Source organism: Pyxicephalus adspersus, chromosome 8 (assembly GCF_032062135.1).
Source record: "Pyxicephalus adspersus chromosome 8, UCB_Pads_2.0, whole genome shotgun sequence".
Lineage (NCBI taxonomy): Eukaryota > Metazoa > Chordata > Amphibia > Anura > Pyxicephalidae > Pyxicephalus > Pyxicephalus adspersus.
Window position 1 is genome coordinate 18,246,838 of NC_092865.1, and position 25,245 is coordinate 18,272,082.

General features: G+C 37.2%; 1 protein-coding gene across 3 annotated transcripts in view; it reads right to left on the bottom strand.

The window, feature by feature from the left end:
• Nucleotides 1-25,245, bottom strand: part of EPS15 (epidermal growth factor receptor pathway substrate 15) — a 79,626-nt gene that overhangs the window by 30,447 nt on the left and 23,934 nt on the right. For 2 of the 3 annotated variants that reach the window (XM_072419626.1, XM_072419628.1), the window contains exons 5-13: nt 22,060-22,155; nt 21,311-21,376; nt 20,025-20,150; nt 19,818-19,877; nt 19,389-19,595; nt 18,612-18,757; nt 16,787-16,943; nt 15,226-15,285; nt 8,414-8,499 (exon numbers count right to left, since the gene is read on the bottom strand). In XM_072419626.1, the coding sequence (XP_072275727.1) occupies nt 8,414-8,499; nt 15,226-15,285; nt 16,787-16,943; nt 18,612-18,757; nt 19,389-19,595; nt 19,818-19,877; nt 20,025-20,150; nt 21,311-21,376; nt 22,060-22,155 (1,004 nt within the window). The remainder of the gene's footprint in view (nt 1-8,413; nt 8,500-15,225; nt 15,286-16,786; nt 16,944-18,611; nt 18,758-19,388; nt 19,596-19,817; nt 19,878-20,024; nt 20,151-21,310; nt 21,377-22,059; nt 22,156-25,245) is intronic. The other variant, XM_072419627.1, reaches the window with a different exon arrangement.

The window sequence follows — 25,245 nt, forward strand, 5'->3', positions numbered from 1 at the left end:
GGATTCTGATTTATGCATTGTGCATAAAGGGAAATGCTCAAATTCTGCTTGTTGACAAAGGTAACTATAGACATGGTGAACTCTGGGTCTACAGAAAGGTTCTGCAGAATATGATGACAGCTGTGTTGACGTTTTACACAAAACAAAACTATACACTAAAAGTAGGGACAGGTCTAATGATCAAAAAAGGCACAATAGAAATGAAATACTAGTTCACTACAGTTATAAAGAAATGACTAGACTAATTTAAAAAAAATTTGGTGCACATTGGGAATTCCCTAGGGATCATATAAGGGTAAACCCTCCTATAGGGGTTCCCAGGATTTTACCTGACCTCTTTAAAATGCCAGGTACAGTGCCACCTGCTGGAAAAATCTGACATGGTGGCAAAATACAAAACAGTATTCTTTTAAAGCAAAACTAAACTTCTGCTTTGGAAAACAGAAATTAGGCAGATCTTTGTTGCATAAAATGACAGGCAATGTCCATTCTGCAATAAAACATATTAACCGCCTAATCTCGGTTTTCATCTGTCAAGGAAATGTTGAGCTTTTCCTGCAGCTTTTCCTTTTTCTGTATACAAAGGAACTGCATAAGGAGACACTATTTCAGAGGAAGGAGACCCTGAAAACAACAACCCTGTGGATTTTCATTTTCATGGAACACAGTCTGGGAGCCAAAAGTACTCACAGTCAACCTAAAGCAAATCATTTAAACAACAAGCATTAAAGGAACTCAAAGACATTCAGGCACCAGATGTCACATTTATTTATTTTTAAGTTCCAAGCTCAGTTTGTTCTATAACTTTTTTATTACTTAGTTTCATACCATCATCACATTTGCAAAGTACCACCTAATACATCTTCCAGTTTTGCAGTGGCCACCTGCAAAACTGGACAAACTGTCTTTAAAAATATTAGTCTTAGCATGTCTTTCCAATCACCATTGATTACAAGTCTATTAAAGTGGCAGCCATAACTTGACACATACAACGCCATGATAATGGATCCCTGTGGTATCTGTTACAGGTAACTGACACCTGAATATAGTAGTTCCACAAAGATAAACACCCCGGTCAGGTTTTTGTCCTATTGTGAAGACCTTACTTCCCATCTTAAAGAAACCAAAGAAGTTGATGAAAATGTTCAGGTAAGAATTCCCTTAATGGCAGATTAGCTAACTTCTTGTTCCTGTGGTGTGTTTTACCTTTCAGATTTCCTACAACTCCCGCTTACTGTGACCATGGACCCCAGGACAAATAGAGAAGGTGACTCTACTCAGCTGAACACACATACAAATAAAGAAAGGAGTCTAAGTTATTCCACACTCAATCCAAAGTAAAAAAAAAAAGTATGGACTAAATAATTAATTTTAAGCTGAACTGTAGGGAAAACAAAACTTCTTTTGCAATCTTTGCAAGTCATCATTAGTCATTTATATTCAAGGAGATTTATTTGGATTTCTTTGCTTCTTTTATCAGTTATCACAGAGAACACTGAGAAAAATTGCTTGCCTCATACCCAAAAAAGGTGCCTAATTATCTATCTTACTGTATACATGAAAATTTTATTACCTAGGGGGTACTATGCCATGCATCTTCTCCTGGTAAACGATAATGTATTGGCCCCAAACAAATTTAGAAAATTCAAGGGGTGACATAGCAGTATTCTCCCCAACCCTCTTTTAGCTGGGTGCACCACCCAGCTGTGTTTGGGTGGTTACTGACAAGTAGGGTCATAATACAGGAGCTGCTGGCTACAAATTATACACACCCAGCTCAAAAAACTTTGTAGATTGAACACTGCATAGTTACTTTACAGTTCACTCTATTAGGAGGTCCTGGATGTCTTTGATGCCTGTTCTTGATCTCTTTTGACTGATATGAAACAAAGCAGCACACAAAACCTGGCCATTAGTGCTCAAAATAAATAGACAAGTAGGAAAGGAAGACTGGAAAGGTTAAAAAAATGCTTTCAATTACACTCTTAGCTATCACCAATTCTAATTGCATGATGGGATCTATTACAGTACTGCGGCACACAAATTCCAGCAGCATTTCTATTATCCCCAACTATCCATGTATAGCTGGATCAGTATGAGAACTAGTAAGGACTTCACACATTTTAATGATGCCTTTCTTTACAAAAAAACAAAAAAAAAAGATTTTATTTGCTAAGGAAGGGGGTAGAACTTGAGCTCATTTTATAGTATTTTGGAGTTCAGCTTTAAGTCTCCTGCACACAACTTAATTTTTGCAAACTCACCCTTGAAAGTCTGAAGAGCGATGGCGTGGAGATTTCAAGCAGTCGCGCACAGCGCGTAGCATTTTAATTGATCATTACTTACGCTCCATTGTCACTTGAGAGAGAAGAATGTTTCAATAATATAAAAAAAAAAGATAAAGATTGAGGTAATGTAGGCTATGAACTGCAGACATAAAACAAAATGCTGGAAGGCGGTTTCTTTGAAGGCTCATAATCCTTTAGAGACCTGGCCCCAGGGCAGCGTACAAACCACAGCAAAAATGTCGCAGACTAATGGCAGGAGATCAAAGGTTTGATGAATCCTGGGCTCCCAGAAATGGCCGCCATTAGAAGGTCGATGAGATGCTGTTGTCAATATTTATTGGTAGGTAACGCAATAGGCAATGTAGGAGTACAGCTTGAAAGCAGTTAATGAATGCATCAAACCCAGGGGACAAGTGACAGAAGTCACAAGTGACTAGCAAGTCCATGGCAATTGTCGGATTAACTCTAAAAACAGATTTACTACTCACCAACCCTGCAATTTTATGTGACAATATCAGCTCAATATTGCAAAGAATTTAACCTTATTATCACCTAAATAAATGGATAATGTCATATTAAAAGAAGAGACATAAAAGCCTATAATATACCTCATACAGGAGCTTTACCCCCATGAATCAGATCTATGCAACCATTCTCCAACTCTCATTTACAATGCTTGAGTCTGACAAAATGGGAAATTTCCATGTCCAAGCATGTATAATACATTTGCAAACTAACATTTTCTCAGGTTTACCTCTAAGTGCAAATGGTTGGATTTTATTAGTAAAATATGTGATTGCCATTAAACTCCCAACATTTACCTTTTTCTCTATATTTTTGGATACATTTATTTGGATGCTGCAATCCTGTAGGAATAAAATTTGCAAAGAACAGTGCAAATAAACAAAATGTAATTAGTGCAAATAAACAGAAATTTAGAGACCTTCCAACTTGTAAGCTGTAATGAGCTGACAAAACTGCATTGTTGCGTTACCTCTGTCTACTGGGCTAAAGAACACAATTTATTTGGGGATTTTTTTTTTTAATCCTGTCCTCCACAAATATAAAATGGGGTAAATAAAATATACCATGAAATAAGCCTGTGCTATGGCATACACTGCTTACATCAATCATTTCTAGCAATCAGGGGGAGTTTAAAATAGATTTCCTTTATCCTTACAAAAGACTTCATCTCTCCTTTGTTTCTGGTAAGAAAAGGAACAGAGGACAGATGGGTGACAAAATGATAATCTGTTTCTGTGCTGAGAATTATCTAGAAATAGAAAAAGACAGAAAAAGAAGTTCTGTAACACTAACAGTACACATTCACAAACCTGTCATTAGAGACGTGCAAGCCTTTCTCTAAAGCCAGAGCCTGGACTGTTTGCTGATCCACTGACTTGCGTACTTTATGATCCGAAACAAGAGCAATTTGCATGCAAAAGTCACATTTTCTGAATCTCATTGAGAAATGTTAACTTACAACCAGCAATAACCAGAGAAAAAGTATGCAGATCAGGAGCTCCACAAATGACTTACTAGCTGCATACTTGTTCCAGTTAAAGTCTAAAGCTATGTACAGACACACAATTTCATCACGTCTTCAAAGGACTTTAAAGGCACCTTTCAATTACCTCACATATTCTATACATTGATTATTTTATTATTATTACACAGTATTTATATAGTGCCAACATATTATGCAGCACTGTACAACGTCAATAGTCGTGTCACTAACTGTCCCTCAAAGGAGCTCACAATCTAATGTCCCTACCACAGTCATAAGTCAATAATGTAATCTAAGGTCAATTTTGAAGGGAAGCCAATTAACCTTACTGCATGTTTTTGGGATGTCGGAGGAAACCCACGCAGACACGGGGAGAACCTGCAAACTCCATGCAGATAGTGTCCTGTCTGAGATTCGAACCTGGCACTGCAAAAGAGGCAAGAGTGCTAACCACTGAGCCACCGTGCTGCCCATGATTGATAAAATTATAATGTATTTATTAAAAAACTGAGATATATCTTTTCATCTTTGACATATAAACACAAAAAATATGTATCCAGTTCTCAGCTTTCGATGAATTTTTGCAGAATCTGCTTGTTCAGGAGTTTTGAAAAATTGAAACAATAATCTCACTTCCTAAAAGTGAAAGAACTTGCTATAATTTATTCTGGTGATAGTTGACCTCCTAACGGAGGCTGACAGGCAGCGCTTGTATGCGCAAACACCCCTCAATCTTTATAACTTTGTAGGTAGATCAAACAAACCATTCCCTCAGTATTATCCAATGTCCATGGTATCTTATTCAAATTTATTTATTTTAGCTGGTTTGTATTGTACAGCTTTCTCCAATAAGGAATCTAAAAGTTAAGGGTTATTCTTAGATAATGGCCCCTACTAGTCTGAAATGTGTCAAAGATAAAAAGATTTATCTACATTTTTAATAAATTACATTTTATCAATGCAAAGAATATATGAATATATTGAAAGGCACCTTTAAAGTCTGTTGAAGATGTGATATTTTTTGGGCATTAATTGGATGTGGTACCAAGATACCACAGGTGTCCCTGATAAAGATAGATACATACAGACTCTGGACAAAAATGGTTCTGAAAAAACCTTTTCAGACAAACGAGTGAAGAATATCAATTCACAATTTCATCCATATGGAAACAAAATGCTTATTTTTAGACCTTGGCAGACCATGGTGCTGACCATAGTTGTAATTGAGAAGACAATGTAAAGATTTTAACTGACTACCAGCCAACATTCTTGGTTCTGTGAATGTTTTTTTGCTGTTGAATGACATCTGTGCACACTTGAAGATGGACAATGATCACTTAAAGTAATCAGCCAGCCTGTATGACTGGGAATCATCTTTTCACATCGTCGGCCAGTTTTAGAATAAATTATCAGGTGATCGGTTTAGAATCATTTGTATTGAAACCTTTATCTTGTATCTGTACAGAGTCGCATTATCTGAACAATTAATTCCTTTCAGTAGAAGGTTTCCAAATTGCGAAGAAAATTTCAACTTTTTGTTATAATAATGTTTTTACACAGCCTGGAATATGCACTTTCTAGCGACATCCCCATGCACTTGCTAGAAAGGGAAATCCCTAGGAGACACTGTAACCAGGGAGATGAACCATTAAGTCACAGCACTGAAAGCACAATTACTTTTAACTTGTTATTTGTGATAATGCAGCCAAGGACATGAAACAACTGTATGTACTAGAGTTCTGCCACTGTTAAGTGACTGAAAAGATATATATCTATACACACATATATACATACACATATATAAAGTTTGCTTTGGTTGGAATAGCAACTTCTTGATACAGATGACTGAAGTCAAATTTCACTTTACTCTTTCTTTTACTGGGTTTTCTTTCAACACACACATATGCAGACAGCAGAGCCTGACTAAAGGTAATGACACTCCATTTTAATGGTGCTATAAAGTGGTTCATTGAGTCCATTTTTATGTTTCCACAATGAAAATGGCTTTGAGATCTGAGTACAAATATAAGCAATGGTTTCCATCATCATGAACTACAACACAGAGTTCACCGTTGCTTATATGTCCAGGTGAAATTTGGCATGTGTTGGTAAAGTTGGCAATAACTATGATAATTGGAATATCTAAATAACTTTTTTAAACATTGCTGTTTTTTTTTTTATTTATAATGATACAAAAGCAAATATGCAAATGTAAAATTTAAACTTGTAATACTTTAATGCTGTAATTGTGTCTGATAGTTACAATAGTAAAGTATGTCATCAAAACTTTTTTCTTTTAAATAAAGTGTGAAAGATTACAACACCAATTTGGTTATTACACCATCCACTGCTAAGCAGGTTTCCTCTAAATAACTGTCCTGCTGATGTTTTACCAGACAGTAGCTCTTCAAAAGCAACATGTTTGTCAGCTAGGACAGAGAGTGATGGAAAATGTCTCTTAACAAAGAAACAGATAGCAGTAAAAACCTTTGAATTCTTCCCCCAAACTTTCTGAAAAAAAGTTTTTTGCCCCAAAATACACTTTAAACACATGCCACTGCACATGTCAGTGCAACCTGAAGGTGGTAATAATCTGTAGGCTGAAGGATTGGTTGCCAATCATCAGCACTGGATCAGTACCCAAGCTGACAACTGGTATTGAGAGCCAAGAGCCACACAAAGTGTGGACCATTTATCTAAATATTGCAGACCGGACAGAACTAAACATCTTGCAGTAACAAGTCAGTCAGTTTGGACATAAATCTACAATAAAAACAATATGGCACACTGGAATTGCAGAAGGATTTTGTTTTCACCTAAACTTTTAGCAGAAAAACGTTCATTTCACTAGATTCTGAACTAGCCAAAGAAGTTATAAATCTACTGTGTGCAGCATGTAAAGGTAGAAGTGACATTATCACTGTGCTGTACATAGCCCATGCAGAGAGCAGAGCTGTAGGTTCTGTGCCCAATTCAGGCTGCAGAAGACTACAGGGGCCCAATACAAGACCAGTCAACCGAGAGAGTAAGAGTTTGTTACAGGAAGTTCCTGCACAAAGTAAAGCTTTCACGCTAGATTACTGCACAGATCTGGGAGAAACACACTAAGAAATAAGTAAGGCTTTGAGACAATGACATTAAACACTTTAGCTATTGGGAGAGAAGAGTGCCTACTTACATCACCTCAGATATTAGCAAGAACTATTTACAACATTTTTGCACAATGTGGCACACTTCTCTTCCAAAATGCCCTCCTCCAGCAACAACTACCCTATTGGTCTATTGCTATCACGTCCATCCTTTTCCAGGTTGGTAGTCTACAGGCAATATTTCTTAATTTTTAATTGGCAAGCCAGGGATGATGAAACACTCATGCGTTTGCATGGAAGACTCATCATCCTGGCATCCACAGCTTGCTGAGATTGTAAATTAAGTTGTGTTCACAGCTCATTGTATAACTAAAATTGAATTGGTGTGAGGCAAAAAAGGAGCTTTAATTGCAGATATAACATACAGAAAATCTTCAGTAATAAAAGCTTTCCTGCTAGCAATTAAAAAAGCAATTAGTTCTGCTTTATTTCACCTGTTCCACAGATTAGCTGGCCCAGAGGGAATCTATAATAAAGTGTTGTTTATTTCTGTATTACAAAAAATGTCCATCCAGTTCAACTAAAAGACGAAAATAAATAAACCTTACATCCTCCGATCCGCAGCCCATATTAAGCACAAGAGAAAAAATGGCTTCCTAATTCCTATGACAAAATTGGATTCTTTGAGGATAACATTTAAATTGTTTTTTTTTTCCACTTTAAAGGGCTAAAAGGCATATTTATGAGCGGTTTAAGGCTATGTTCACAGTGGTGGTGAAGTTGGGGTGTGTTTGCCACTTCCACTTGCCAGGGAACCGCTACCTCTTTGGAGAAGCTTCTCCCAACAGAGGCTCCAGTAAGAATGAATAGGGGCGGCAGGGAGCAGTACTAGTAGAAATGGTGCGGTGATGTGAGTGACCGAGCGCTTGGCAAGGAACCAGCTGCAGAAAGCATGTGGAGCTGTGTGGGAAGGCTCAATTCCGATGCAGGTCTGCACCTACCCATTGTGAATGTATACTAGAACAATACATTTTTCTTACGTGCTCTCATTTAGTTTGCTAAGCAAGTGTAAGCAAAATACATACTGATCATGCTAGTGCTGTCTGTCTGCAATGTTATCAGCCCTGCCCAGCTGTTTGAACTACAGAACCTCCCATCATTTTATAGTTAGGAAAGAAAGAGAAGTTAGTGATCTGCAGTCCTAACACACTTCCTGTCTGAGCGTAACAGCATTGTATCTCAATGGATACAGCACTAGAGTAAGAATGGTCACCCAAGGACAGGAAACGTGCTACAAGATTACCAGGTAAATCTAATGGGAGATTTTCTAATTATCTAATGCAGCCAACACATTTATGGACTAACAAACAGCAGTATTTAAAATTTGTAATATTGGATATATACACTTTAAAAGTAATTCTGAGATCCGGTTGTACTTGTGCTTTGCTTATGTGAGTGAATTTATGACAAACTCCTTCACAGCTACTAATAACTAATTTCTACATAACAAGTACATTGCTTTCACTTACCTCTGCAATTCAACTATTTCATTATTTAGGGAGTCCAGCTCTTTGATAGCAGAGAAATCTGCAACCGGACTGGGAGCAGATGGGATCTATAAGAAAACAACATTGTGTTATAAAAGGAAAACCATATATTTTTTGGTGTGTTTTTTTTTTTTTTTTTTTTACAAACCAGTTGAATCAGATGATAATAATATTAATTATCAGTGTGTTAATGCTTAAAAGACATACATGAATGCATAGTTAATATAAGTACATCAAGTCACAGCTTTTACTTCCTATTGATGTCCTTTTAATTTTATAATCCTGAAGGGTATTTACAATGAAAGAAAATATACTCTTTGCAGACTAATGACATGAAACACCCACCCAAATTGAAGTTGGCCATTTTCTATATAAAAAAATGTTATTTGCTATTTGGATTTACCAAAGATCATTTTTATATGTGGATATGACACATAACACTTGGAAAAGACGGCATTGGAAACTGGATTTAATTGGCATCACATGCAGATGAATAGTTTTACAGAAGCTGTTCCCTTCCACTTATTACAAATCTCTTATAAAGCACAGGCACAGATACAAAGTAGATTCATCAATTCTGTGACAGGCTGTGACGCTGATGAAAAGCAACAGAAAAAAGTCTGTTAGTGCCACACAAGTCTGTGGTTTGACAAAATGTACTAGAGGTAGACCTTCTTCTTAACCTTGAAATGTGCCAGCTGGATGAATGCAGAGACCAGCGTCTGCATGGTGATCGCTTGTTTGTAACCCATGCCTGAACACTAAACTTACAAGCCAATTTGGTTCCTATTGACTGATCGTCAGATTGTAGTATGGAATTCTTTCATTATGTGGTCTGTGTGTATATTTAAATTTCGTCTAATAAAAGGTATGTTTTGCAGTTCTCTTGATGCTGTAATTTCTATTCATTGTTAAGCACTATTGGTTAATAGATTACATACAGTTCCTAAATATAAAAAAAATGTCTTCCCATGCCACTTGCTGCAAAGTGTAAGTTCAAATGTGAAACTGCCGTGTGTACGAAACTTCACGTCCATAGCTGAGTATTTCCGCATTACCTATCAGAGTTGTTATCTATATTAACTGTATAATATAGAAGCGGTATAACTTGAACCATACATTTGAAAGTGTATCAAATACTGCACTAAATGCGGACTCCTTTGTAAGGATTATATTTAATCATATTTTCATATTTTAAAATTTCATCATATCCTGCAGAGCTTTTTACAGCCTCCAGGTTGATTTTAAGGTGCAGCACATGATGTTATTATGTTCATTCCCAGTGGACCAACGATTCTATAGGATCCTGGCATCGCTATGAAATCATTCATCTCCACTTTTTTTTATCTTTATAAGCTCTCCTCATAACTGCCAATTCAACCACAGTGTGGGTGTTTAAACCTTTTGTTTCCAATAACTAGATTCTATTGTGAATGATCAGATTTAGAACAGTTTCAAATATCTCTCTATCCAAAAAATATTTCTATTACAGCTGATTTAATATAAGGAATAGGCAAAGCTATTTTAGCTATAATACTATATTTTACATACGGAAGGCAATTTTAAATATTAAGAAATGACAATAGGGAGATTCAAAGGTTTAGATCAGTGGTCCGCGAGAAAAGTTTTATGGTCCACAGAAAAAGTTAGAAATAATTTGCAATTGTAATGTTTTATTAATATTAAAACAAAAATATTATTCTGAATGACAATTTTTGCCTTTATATTGCACTAGATTCATTAACTATACTAGAGGGGGGAAAACAAGGGAGGCGCAGCATGATGTCAGTGTAGTGTTAAGTTGTATGAGGCAGTCGTTGCCGAGCTGTACACTTCAGAATTGTTTCCACCATTACAACAGTCACCCAACTCCGCAAATAACGTTTCTCATCCGATTGTTTTATTTTATTTAATTCTCAGATGCTCTTTTAGGTAAGTATGACCTTAACTGTCTATTTTCTTTACTAGTTATATTAAATGGCATCAAATAGTTTGACTTTGATCACTATCGTTTCTTGTTTGGACTTAAATTCAAATGAAATAAACCCATAAAAAGAGTTGGAAAAAGCAAACAAATATTTTGCATTTCTTTAGTAATACCAAAGATAATGCAACTAATAATAATAGTAACAATAATAATACTTCACTTAACTGTGAGCTGATCAATAAATCAGAGCCTACATAGTCCTCATTAGGCACTATTAGGAAGATCATTATTTTACAAATGTATTTATCTTTTTAAAAAAAATTCATATTAATGGATTTAAAATGATGAATTTAGTGGTCTGTAAGGTCCGAAAGGTTGGCGACCGCTGGTTTAGATTGCCTCCCTTATATATGGCTGGAGACTATGATATCAGTAAGAAGAGCCAGAGCACCCACTAGTGGCTGAGATGTAGTACAAGCCAACCAGAAGAGCAGCACAACCCAGATTTTTACTTAACATTTTTATTTTCCAAAAATTAATTTCCAAATAATAAGTCTTGTTCTGGCCCTTAGTATTTTCTGACTGTAATTTAAACCTTTTATTAGTTTCTCTTTAGGGCCTCTTTTAATGATAAATATACACAAAAATTTAAGTTACCAATCATTGTGTGTGATATGGTATACATGCCACCATAACGAAGTGGAACTATTATTTTTAAGTATGAAAAAATGTTTTTCTTTCCATAATTAAAACATAATGCCTCCAATCAGCTCATTCTACTTTAACATCCAATGTATTTGATACAGAATCATTTTAGATTGTGAAGGGACTTCTATATGTTTACTATATAGCCAGGGAATGTGACTTTATCCCTGATTACAAAACAGAATTATAATAGTGACCTTATAACTGAAAATCGATTGGCTCATTTGGTCAAGTGCATAATTGGGAGCAAACCTCTTCAGCCAAACCAGTCCTAGGGATGGATATTATGGATACAATTATAAGAGGCAGTGGTTTATAGAAAGAAGGAGATTATTATTAGGTACAGTTGGAAGAAAAAAAGCCCACTATAAACTATTTTTGCCTTCTTTAAGAATTAAAGAGATACATATAGCATGAACACACTCAGAGTGTGACCAACCTTTTGTAAAGTCACAGCTACTGGTGTGTAAATAACAAAATAATGTTGTAAGAAATCATTTTAAAAAATGAAAAGATATTAACCTAAATGCAAGAGAAGACAAAAGTTATATAAATACACAAGTCATTACAATGTCACAAGCTGGTTTGGGATGTATTAGAGGAGTAAACTGCAAAAGCCATGACACAAGCAGGAAAACTAACATGCAGTAGTCACGCTATAGTCATGCAAGCTTTTCACTCTTTGCTCTCCAGTAAAAGGAAAACTGGCCAATATAATAACATCAAGAACCAAACTATATTCAACAGATTGGTTGTATTTAAAAACAGTCCAAAGCACAGGAGAGCATGCAAGGCTGGGGGTGTCCTCTCCTCCTAGACCTCTGGTGTTTGTACAGCCATGGGTTACTTATGGACGATGCAGAGTATATTGTACAGTGAGCAAAACATCCATTATGCAGGTGAAGTGCATTGCACAAAGAAGGTTGTCTTACCAGTATTGAAAGCACAAATTTAATTATTTGGCTTGCTCCTACTTTCTGGTCATTTGAAAGAGCACTCAAAACCCATTTTTTTTTTAAAACTTGCCTACCCATCTTGCTCTGTAATTTGAAACCCTCGCTACTTCCCATCACTCGGTATCTCCCCTCCTATTGTATGTTAATTCCCCACCTCCTAGATTGTAAGCTCTTCAGGGCAACATCCTCTCCTCCTCCTCTGTCACTGTCTGTAACAGTTTGTCATTTGCAACCCCTATTTAATGTACAGGGCTGTGTAATATGTTGGCGCTATATAAATCCTGTTTCATAATAATAGCTAATTACACATAAAAGGTAACTTATGAGACCACAACTATTATCCTTGGGTGGAAGTACTGCACAAGGACACTGGACTTCAGGTAAAGTAAAATAAACCACAATATTAAACTTCACATATTTGCTCAATTTTAATCAGGAAAACTTATAATTGAAAGTAATTTGCTGTATCTGTTCAATAATTGCAAAAAATATTCAGATGCTGCCAAAAGTGCAGTGCTGTCCTGTGCGCTGTCCTGTTATCTCTGGTAGTGTTAGCCCTTAGGGTAGCAACACTGCTTATCCACAGATACAATATAGCAAATTAGTGTTTCAGGGCAGGAAGTGTGTTGACAAGATGACCAGGTAAAAAAAAAAGCCAGAAAAAAACAGATGCAGCCACCTCATCTATAGATTGGGTTTAGATACACTTTATCATATATTAGAATTAGATATCATTTTATCATCTTGCAGGAAGACAAATCTTCGAGGATGCCATGTCAGGATACAGAAAAACATTGTGAAAGAGCCACTCCAACAAACTGATGTAAAAAAATTAAAGTACTGCATTTGATTTCCCCGCTCATCCAAACTGGTGTGGCCCTAAACTTTCATTTATTCTATAATCCTAGGTACACACAAGTCTGATAAAAGAGTGTAAGAGATGGTCTAACCTTGCAAAGCCAGAAGAGGACAGGCGAGAGTTAGGAATATTAGAGCGAGGCGGAAAGCAGACTGAGGCAGATGGAAATAAACAGTCCAGCAAGCTAGAACAAAGCAAAGAAAGCAAACCAGGAAAGTTGGTTAGTGCAAAGAGAAAACAAGCCTTCTAAAGAACTTGATTGTTTTGAAAAGGAGAACTTCAGTCAAGACACAATACTCAGTCAACTCACATAAACACCAGGTTTTATAACATTATTATTTACCCTGAGCTTCAGGAGTCCCTGTGCTGAAGAATAAAACTGCAGAACCTATATTGCATAGCTGCTGTATAGACCATTGAATCTGGGTAGGTCTTCTTTGATTTAGATAATATGATACACAGTGACTTGCATGTATCTTTTTATGTCTTAAAAATGTATTAAACCTGATTGGTCATGGTTTGCCACTTCTGCTGAACCAGTTTTATTTCTTATTATATTTTCCAGATCTCAAGAATGTTTTGGGTTATAGTAGGATAGAACTGGCTCACTTGATTCTCCATCAAATAATACATTCAAAAACAGAATGCAGACAAATGTATTAATTCATAAACACTTATTACTGAATGTCATGTATTGTCTGGAGTTCTCCACAATCCCTCTGTGTGCAAATTAGGGGCAAGACAAGCTCTTCCCAATTTACGTAAGAGTCTGTCCCCCATGCAAAGAAGTGAGAAGTTTATAGGGTATGGCTGGGTCATGCATATGCTGCTGTGTTTCTGGTAAAGTTACTGCACAAATAGAAATTGGTGTGTCATTGTGTTATATAAACTGGTACTGTAATTTCACAAATCATTTTTTTCCTATTTAGTACTCATTTCTTGTGGTGCTTTGTCCTGGGTTCAGTTCTCAGCAGCACATCATCTGAACGATGTTTGTACATTCTCACTACATGTGCTTCTCTTTCTCATCAATCCTCCACACATGGGGACGCTCAGCCAGATTCAATATTTTAAGGTAGAGTACCAAGGATACCTAAAATTAATTGGCTGAGCCATATTAGATTTATATAAAAATTATGTGGTCAAAAGTTTGTAGGTGCTTGGTCACAACACCTAGCTTGTTAGACAACCCATTCCACCATGTGCGTTTATATGGAGTTGCCCTCTTTTATGGCTTTAACAACCTCCACTTCTCTAGGAAGACTTTCCATAAGTGTATTAGGTGGCTGTGAAAATATGTGCCCATTCAGCTACAAGAGTATTTGTAGATCAAGTACTGATGTTTGATGAGAAGTCCTTGCAATTAGCATTCATTTATCCCAAATGTTGCCTGCATAATTTATACCATTTGATTTCTCACCAATCTCATTAAACCATGATTTAATGAATTGGCTTTCTGCACAGATCACAGTCATGCTGACTTCCCCCAAATCATAGTTTAAAGTATGCCAATTGGAAAAATGTATGTTGTAGTAATACTGGTACTCATTATTGGAACACTGGCCACATATTTTTGACCCTACAGGTTTGATAGTTAGGTGTCCACAGACTTATAGTACATATAAAGTGTTTTCAATCATCATTCAAAAGAGGGTGGAGCAAAAAATGTTTAATAGAATGGCATAGTAAGGCTACCTTCACACGTTCAATAAATGTTGTTGGAAAGGATCTTTCACAATCCCTTCCAAAGACAAAAGACTGAATGAGCGCTGTACATACAGCATCATTCTGCTCCATGGAGAGGGGAGGGGGGAGAACGACAAGAGTGGCACCGCGCTGCGATCTCTCCCCTTTACTTCTATTATGATCCTTCGTCGTTCATGAATCCGCCAGACGGATCCATGAACGGCGAACGCTGTACACACACCAGATTCTCATCCGATATCAGCCCTGAGGCGATCAGACTGGAATCATCTGACCTGTGTACATAGCCTAACAGAACTGCCCAATTCATGAAAGGTACTGGCAAGTGTAATTAGCATCACCTTTTTAACACACATTAGTGTTTTCAATAAACATTGGACAAACATAAAAGTAAAACCAAAACCAAATGTATGGTGAGTATAAACACACCAAATTAAGGGTTATACTCACACTTTCCAATCAAGATAAATATTCACAGCAAATAAAGGGCACAACAAAGAATGGTAACATCTTTTGTATATTTTGTTACACAGCAGCATTTTTATCCGAAGCATAACATACAATTAAACATAACTTGCTGTTAAGCCATAACAAAAAAAAAAAATAGCAAGTTAGGTATTGAATAAACTCCCTCTTCACTTACATAGAGTTGACCTGGAGAAAAGGAGTAAGGTACATTCCATACTGGGAAACGATTGGCTCTCTAAGGCAAGTTGAAGTGTTAATTAGAAGAAAACATTTTTTTTGTTTTGAGTATTCAATCACAGGTTTTTCTTAATGTGAAACTATTGCAACACTGAAAACTTAAAAACAGCATTTCTCAAAACTCTATAAACAAAAACAAAGTTTACACCCACTTAATATACCTAGGCAACCAAAAAAATTACATCCATAAAACAAATTTAGGTCTGCTAGCTAGCATGTGATGACAGGGTTTCTTTTTCCACAACATTGTAAGAATGAAACGTAACGTCTATTTAGCATTTTTTGTTTGGCGTTTATACTAGGACACACAAAGATGGCTTGGTGTACTCTAGTGTAGTCTTTGCATTATTGTGTGCTAGGAATAAATCTCCAGTGTGCACGTGAGTTACATTATCCCAAACAGGTCAATAAAGACAGTGAGAGATGACCAGGTGAAGATGGAAACACATCTGGACAAGGGAATTACACAGTTCACTGAGATGGTAGAAATAACTTCTTGAAAGATATGAAAAGTTTCTTAAAGGAACTTGCTGGAAGCAGTGTGATGATACCCTTCATTTATGAGCCATGGGGCAAGGCACATACAAAATTTCACTAATAGTACTATTAAACAGCAAGGGAGAGGGGAGGGGAGGAGAGATTTAACAGGGCTGAAGTCTGTGAAGCACTGTGTTTAATAAATCACCTGACTGGCCAAATGTGTGCAGCCCCAATTTAGATAATACCTGAGCAGTTGTCATTTTTTCCCCATAAAACATGAAAAATTTAAATACCATGAATAGCACCAAGAAGTTACATATTTTTTCAAGCTCAATGCATAAGGAGATTGATCAGGATAGGATTTAAATCCTTCTGCTCACACACAATGTGTAGTTATGTTTACTCCCTCTAACTTAAAAGTTCAAATTTATACAAAATCTATATTGTTGTTTTGTGTGGTTACTTACAAAATAAATGGCTTTTTTCTGGTAGTAGTTTGTAGTAGTGGTTGCATAGCCATACCTAAATTCTCTGTGCCCAACTGTTTTCATGTATTTACAAAGCCTAGCCATGGCATCAAGCTTCTTCATGACACAGAATCTTAAAATAAACTGGGGCACAAACATTTAAAGAATGGCCTATTGAGCTGGATCAGAGACTTAGGAGTTTGGGTTCTAGGATTCAAAACCATATTAGTTTAAGTTACCTTTACCCAAAACTAGGACTGCCTGGCTTGCTGACTAAACCATTTTTAATACCATGGATCATATAATATTTAGCAGGCTAATACAGTGGATATCAATAGGGTGATTGTGTAATAAGGCAAACCATGCCGGCTTTACTGATTATTTCAAGTTTTTTTTTTTTTGTTTTTTTAGACAGGACAACAAATACTTAACCACATAAAGAATATTTATTTGTTCAACAACGTCTGGCGCTGTAAACAGTCTTTGAACATTGTGGATACAATGTTGAATTATAATAGATGTATTAAACAAAATATTATCTTTCAACCTTACCTTAGGTGTAGCTGATCTTTCAGATGGTGGGATCATTTCAGGGAGAAGGACTTGAGGAGGATCAGTACCTTTCAGCAGCTTCAGGTTAATTAAGTGAAAAGCCAAAGCAAACTGTTCTTTGGTGAGTTTTCCACAATCGTTTGTGTCACATAAGGACCTGCAATTATATAATGAATAAATAAAAAATATTAGTCTCTGTCAATCAAAACAAATAAGTGACGGCACAATAATATTAAGTAAATCCTTCACTAGCTTGACATTCACATTTTCTAGTGAATTCTGAAAAAAAAAAAAAAAACCTGCAAGTACATATTTATTTCACTAATTTGTAACCAAATATTACAATGCTCACTATTTTCGTTTACAGAAATGCAAAGTTTTTGTCATAGTTGAATAGATTTAAATGGTTCTTTTATTCTGGTAAATATGGGCAGCGTTTGCTAAGTGAGTCTGTTAATAATAATCACATGATTATTGCCAGTGATTATAGTAGACAGATATTATAGATCCTTAGCGGTATCATAAATTATTCACAGAAATCTTTTACACATTGCTGGCCATTTCCTCCTGATAAATCTCCTCAGAATATTCCTTTTACTAAGGAGTTTTCCTTTAACAGTTATCCCAAACTAATGTAGTCCATTGAAACAGGATTTTCCCATAAACAATCTTGTTATTAAGATTGCACGGGGTTACAAAACAATTAGGAAAAGCAGGATATGCCACTAGATCCACTACTATGCATCTGTGGAGGCTGGGATATGCTACATGCTGCCACATATCAAACACACGAGTTGGACTAACATTTGTTTATTGGCAGCAAGGAGAGTCATTTTGACAGCTTGGATTCAACCCCGTCCTCCTACAGTATCTAAATTCTGTTTATTAGAGAGATGTTCTAGACAGAAAGAACACATGATAATCAGGTAACACATTTTTTTTTGAATTGGCATATGTTTATTCTCAATGTTTTGGACATTTTATATTTATAATATTTTCAAACATACCACCAGGTAAATTCATGGATCGATCCTGGTGGATCCATGAATGACAAAAGATGAAAGAGTGCAATGGAAGTGAAGCGAGGAGAGTGCAGTGGGGTGCGGCTAGCTCTTCCCCCTCCTCTCTCCATAGAAGAGAATGGCACTGTTCTCAGGGCTAGTATGGGACGAAATTCTGGCGTGTGTACAGCGCTTGTCCGATGATTCATGAATCCGTCCTAGTGGATCCACGGATGAACATTTGTAACACAAGTAAAGGGGAGAGAGTGCAGCGGGGGTTCTGACCGGTCTCCACAGAGCAGAACAGTGCTGTATGTACAGAACTTGTTCATTCATCTTTCAGTCGTTTGTCATTGGAAACTAACGTGAAAGATTGGTTTCATTTACAATAATCGAGCATGTGTACATAGTCTTAGTGATCTGACAATAGACTTTGTGAAGTTCTGCATAATATGTCGGCGCATTTATAAATACTGGTTGAAAATATTAATAGTATTACATGTGCCTAAAATTAAAAATAAAAAAAAAACTGTACAGAACTTTAGAACTCCCCTGATGTTTCAGTGGGCATGGGGCTACATTTTAAAAACAAACCCTATCAGCCTGCATAAAGTTCCTCAATGTTGATGGACTAAGGGGAGTGTTAACTATGCGATGCAACTGAAATGTAATGCATGCAGGTGCTATTTTTTAGGTGTCCAGAACGCAAAGAAGAAGAATATTTGACATTTCTTAAATGAAGCTATTGACACACACATATTTAATTTGGTCCTCTATGTTCAAGCCTCCCCCCCAACCCTTAAAAGAATTCCAGCTGCACTTACCAGATGTGGGCAAGCAGTCCTGAAGGCAATCCTGTCTTAAGGAAGATCTCTCTGACCTCCAGACCAGACACCAGGCCATCCTGATCTTTGTCAAGTTTCACAAAAATGTCATCATATTTTGTTTTTTCTACATGAGACACAACCCACTGTAAAGAAAAAAAATGAGTGAGGGAAAATTTTTCACATAGAAACCAAAACAATTTTAAATCAGTTTAGGGGCATCAATACAAAATGTGTTAATAGTCCACCAAATTGAGCTGCGCTCACATGCATCAGTATGATAATTTTCTCTGACTGACAGCAAGTTTAAAAAGTGGAAACACACCGGTGCACATTATTATTTCACTGCTGCTAAAATTTACAAAGTAGTACTCTGATCAGTTTTTGTTAACCTGAGATCAATACAAAGAAAGGCCAGGCAATAGTAGGAATTGAGCAGCACATAAAGTACACATTTGAACTCCAGGAAAAAAAAGCCAAATACAAAGATATAAAGAAGCTGTTTGACTGACTTAAGGGATTTGAGTTTGTGTCTAGCCATAATTTTACAGCTCTGTCCAAAAGGGCAGGATACCAGAATCTCTTATTACAAAAAAAATCACCCGGCTTTTTCAGAAACCATGTGACTGATGATTCCAGGTAAAACATAAAAATTTCATCATTCATATCATCATGTGATAAGCTTGTCAGTTCAAGAGTTTATGAGTTTAGCCAGAGAGACCTACTTTAAGGTGCATTCTGACATGTTCACTTGCTGAGCAGCTTTAACATTCTTACTTGTGTAACAGGTGCTTTAGTGGGCAGGATTCCTACAGGTGGCAGCGAATGCCGTGGCTCTTTAGAAGGAGGCATTGGCAGTGGTGGAATAATTGGCAAGGATGTTGGAGGACCAGAGGATTTCCTCTTGGATGGTGGCACCAATGCTGGAGGTAATATCATAGGAACTGGTTCCTTCTCTAGAGCAGAGTAGACCAGGAACATTGCCTGTATAAACAAAGGAAACCATTAAAGGAACCATTTCATGAGCATGAGACAAATACCTAGCACTCTGTGAAGGCCAGCTTGACAACAGTTGAATATTTCTTAGCTCAGGTTTCCAATATTCCCAACACAGAAATGACAAACTGCTGTTACAGATGTGCATAAAATGCATAAAGCTTGTAGAAATGACCAACATGTAATCTATTAGCAAAACTTGATACTCACAACTGCAAACTCATCTCGGTCTAAAAGTCCATCATGGTCAATATCACTTAACTCCCAGACCTAAAAAAAAGAACATTAGAGTGGGTATGTATGCATATTTGTAATGCAAATAAACATTTTGATATGCAGCAGAACCTAAAGGAATAAGAGGCAACACAAGTACTATGCAGGTAGTGAGAAGGGTAGACTCCTGACTGTCACACTCACCCTTCCCAGCACTTCCACAGGCAACTTGGAATTGAGCAGCACAGGTTTAACCTTGTCACCTGAAAGGAATCCATTCACAGGGCTTAAACTGTCAAATATAGCATCATATTTGACCTTTTCTTCCACCTGTATAAACAATTTAAAAAAAATGTTATTTCATAAAAAAAGAGGAAAATATTAAACAACAAATTTGTTCAGCAAAAACCCATGCACACAAGTTACACGGTTTAGCTTGACATCAGGCAGCATTCTCTCCATCTTGCAGATGCGAAGAATGAGGTGGAGAGAAGAATACACATGTGGTGTACGCTATTGAACAAACTTTGCTAGGAGATATGGGGAAAAATAAGACATACAGTCACAAATACAAGTCACCCAGCCCTTTTTTTCCTGCAAAGATAAAAAAGAGCTTTCCAAAGCCCTCACAAAGAAAGTTGTAAATGCCTTAGAGTCTAACAAGTGATATAAATAAATTGCCAAATTAGTTGAACCCAATCATGAACACTAAGGAAGATAATCTACAAGTGACACAAATTCCAAATGAATACCAATTGTCCAGGGCTGGTTGGCCTAGAAAATGTACACCCAGAACTATCTTACGTGCAAAGTCTCCTAAGTACCCAAAATTAAAAATTGTTTGTCAACACTAACAGTCATATTTGAAACAAACTAAAGACAATGTTTTCAGGGGCAGAACTACTATCTTTACAGCGTGGTAATTGAAATGTTAGGGATTGGGGCTTACTTGCTCATTCAAGGCAACTTGTAGTAATCCAATCAACTATCATTTCTGCATTATATTAAAAAATGTGCACCTGTCCAAAAGTTGGAGTTAAAATAGAAATAGATCACAATAATGATCAGATGCAAATCCACCAAAAACTAGAAATGCGGCGGTTTTGAAATGGGCACTTTACAAAAACAAAAACATACAGTAACATAATTTCACTAAGCTATTGTTAGACCCTGGTAGGAAAGTTGTAAAACATGTTTCCAAAGTATTTTCTGGAAAGTGACTGTTTAAAGCGCTTATGTTTTCCTGTTTAAAAATTCATTTTTCTCCGTGGGCTGTACATATATTTTTTCAAATTACTGTAATGCTATTGAAATATACTGAAAGAAAACTTTCAGAAACATGAGAAAGAAAATAATGACTTTCACCACCATATCCACATTTCTAAAATATTTTAATAGTGATGTATTGTGGCACATCATTCCATTAATGTATACTGTCCTAACAAAGAGTAACCCTTCCCATAACTAATGACATTATGCACATAACTCACCTTGACAGCCCATGGCAGGTCTGCAGATATTGGGGAAGCTGTCAAAGAAGGGCTTGCAGTGTCATGCTGAAAAGGAAACAAGGACAAGGCAGAAACTGGTTGAACAATGTTACATAAATATACATAAGCAAGGAGCATTATGAAAAAAGGAATCTGTACCTGTATTAGTCTTTATATATTTTATGTACTATTAAACTAAAATTTTTGTACGGCCCTCCCTCCCAAACAAATATTTTACAACTATGCTGTACAGTGCTGTAAACTAACTGGCGGGACTCAGCTCTAAGTCATGTTAACATGTTAAGATGCAACTGCAGCTCTATAGCAATGGAAGAGTTGAGTCGGGTGCTGAACCAAAGGGGTTTGTCTGTGCAAGTCCATTACTGGCTAGAGCAGTCACACTCTGGGCTACAAAATTTAGACTCTATGAGTAACTGTTTGTAACATTAAGCAGAGGGCAACTAAGAAATCGAGGGGGGTATTAGAGCTGAAAGCCATGCAAATATAAACACAAATATTACAACTCTATATTGTTGCATTATTATTATTATTTTTCAAAACCAAGTAGCTTAGGTACCTGAATTTACCTGAGAACCAGGCATTTCCAGGCCCTGTACAGAAAAACTCAGACTGGGGCAGAGAAAAAAAAGCAGCATATCTTGTGACAGTGAGAAAGCATTTTGTTTAATTTAATCTTTTATTTGGCTTTGACATTTACATGTCATCTTCTATAAATGAGAAGGACTTACAAATCTGGGTGGAGGAACCACTTTCTTGATGCTACCGAGTGACACTTCCATGCCATTCTGTGCGCAGGCCACCAGCTGCAAGGCTACAAAAAATTCCTTAGGAAAATAAAACATATCATTAGCGTAATGTTTTCTTACCACACAGGGTTCACAGTACATGTACAGTCACATGCGTGACACTCTGTAGACTCAGAAAATCAAACAAAACTCCACAGGGAAGTATTATCAGGATCCAGATAAAGCAATCAAGCAAACAGCAGTAAAGGCAGAAATTCCTGACAACCAGGTATAGACAAGGAACCATTTGAAAACAATAAAGCAAATAAGTCCCAGACTTATGTGTAAAACAAGTGTAAAAGGTATTATTATATTTATATCAACCAATCACAAGCCTTGGTTTATTGGCCAGTAAATTATTTAACCTGATGGTTTTGATACCGTGTTTCCCCGAAAATAAGACCTACCCCGAAAGTAAGACCTAGCACTATTTTCTAAACCTGCCCTAATATAAGACCTACCCCGAAAATAAGACCTAGTGTAAATCTGTCCAGTTCAGAAAAAAAACCCACCCAAAACTGTAATTCAGCCTAAAAAATCTAAAGCTTAATACCCCCATCTAAAATTTAAAATCCTAATCTAAAGCTTAATAATCCGCACGCAAGCCCTAGGGCCCGCCCCCCCATCCCCCCCCCTGCACGCGGGGGTCCGTAACAGCCAGCCCACCCCTGCTCAAGATCCCCCTTAACTACATACAGCAGGTCAGAGGAGAAAAAGAAAGGAAAAGCATACATAAATTAAAAACCGGAGGACAGTACTCACCGAGTCGTGTTCTTTCCCTGTGAAGGCAGCGGGACACTGAAAGAAAGCATGCGGCAGTGCACACTCCGGAGCCGCACAAGCCGATGCTTTCTTTCTAGTTCCGGCTCCTGTCACAGGCGGAGTGATACTACATGCACTCCGCCTGTCAGATGCCAGAACTTGGGCTCGCGTCTTCCGAAAGGTACGTTTTTTTTTGTTTGTTTTTTTTTAAGACCTACCCCGAAAATAAGACCTAGTGTGTTTTTGGGAGCCAAAAAAAATATAAGACAGTGTCTTATTTTCGGGGAAACACGGTAGAAGCAAATATTCTACTTTTCCTAAAGCTTCCCTTCAATCAGCTCCAGTTAAGTGTTTAGAAGTAAAGGAAGAGACTGATAGTGAATAATGCAAGTTTTCTTTTCCATTCATTAATTTTAATAGAGCTTGGTACTCAGTAGGGTCATACTTCTGCTTTCTAAACATTATATCTGTTGACAATTTGGATTTCAGACTGACCAATCATTCCATTAGCAGTGTTCAAGCCAGAAATTTTTTCAACCTGTATTGTGACCCAACTCTTCAGTAACCACCCAAAAATAGCCGGGTGGTCCCTGAAAAGTGCACTGGCTAATACGGGCTGGGGAGAACACTGCATTAGGCAAAGATTATGTGAATACATTCTCTGACTTCTGGACACATGACTGCCACTGGAATGAGCCTGGAGAATTTTTTCCAGCAAAACTATTTTAGTATTTGTTATTACTCTTTTTTTGCATTTCAGAAACACCGCCAACACAGCTTCAAAGAGTTATGCCAAGCAAGAAGTAAATCAAATCGTATACAAACACTGCAGATGTGCTAAATATAAGGGGTGGACTCAGTGGTTAGCACTCTGGGCTTTGCAATGCTAGGTCCCAGGTTCAAATCTTGGCCAGGACACTGGCCCTGATTTATTAAAGCTCTCCAAGGCAGGAGAGAACACACTTTCATCAGTGAAGCTGGGTAATCCAGCAAACCTGGAATGGATTTCTTAAGTCATTTGCTATTTGTTAACAAATGGTTTCAATCCTGGCCAAATTCATTCCAAGTTTGCTGGATAACCCAGCGACACTGATGAAAGTGTATTCACTATCTTCATGGAGTTTGCAGGATCTCCACGTGTTTGCGTGGGTTTCCTCCGGGTACTCTCCCTCTCAGGGTACCTCCCTGTCAGTCACAATCCATACAGCTACTTTAAAGCAATGCTAAACATGGATATACTCACCTGTCCCTGTTGCAAGGGACGGCATCTTTTTGCTTCTGCACTTCCCTCTTGATTGGCTAGGCAGGGATGACAATTCCCATGCATGCATGCAGGAGTTCATTCAATCAGGTATTCTGGCAGTTTAGCATTTTTGACAGTTTCACAGAGCGATCAGATAGGTAATAGGAATTATTGCAGAAGTGACTTTCTGCAATTATGACTTGCCGAACAAGTTTTCGAAGTAGAATTTTAGTCCAACTTGAAAAGCTTACAATACAGGTTTAAATTCAATTGGTGGCTGTAAGAAATTACTTTTTTAGTAAAACATATTTTTGCTACATGGGATAGCACAAAAAGGCTGTAATGGGTGCATTTTGGAATATTTTCCTACATGCCGGTGTTCTCATTTCACTTAAAAAAGAGCCTGCAGTAGACAGCAATTCAGCTTGCTTAGTATGAAAACCTCAAGTACTTTGCAAACAGACGGTGATCACCACACGCAATTTTAAAATGTAATTTACAATAGAGTACATTTAGGTACAGGTTTGCCTAAGTAGTTTGATAAAGAATTACAATGCATGAAAACATAAAATGATTATAAGCAAAATGCAAACATTGCTTGGGTTCAGTTTAGATCCAGTTTCTATATGTGCCTCTATGCCTAGGAGGAATTTGTACCCTGAAGTTTCATGCATCAATTCATGCACCAACCAGGGGTGTCAAACTCTGTCCTGCAACGTCCTTTTTTTTTTTTTTTTTTGCCCCCAAAGCAATTCTAAATGTGAACTGCAGCTGGCCCGCTGCTACATTGAAATAGCTCCGCTACTACAATTTCCAGTATCTGTTGCGTCTATAGACCAGCGGGCTCTCTGCCTATGCGTGGCCCCGCATTGGACTGTTTTATAGATACAAGTAATGCCGGGAATTTTAGTAGCGGCACTGTTTCAATGAAGAGGGAATTCCAGCGGCGGCCACTCAATGTTTAGCCCTGCATTTAGGCCGCATCTGGCATTTCCAGCACTCCCCCTCAGCGGTACTTTTCCTTGATACTCCAAGGCATGGACTTGAATGGTTGGGATTTTCATAGAAGAATATTATTATTGTTAGCCTGTGCAAAAAGGTTACCATTGGAATTTAACTCAAGC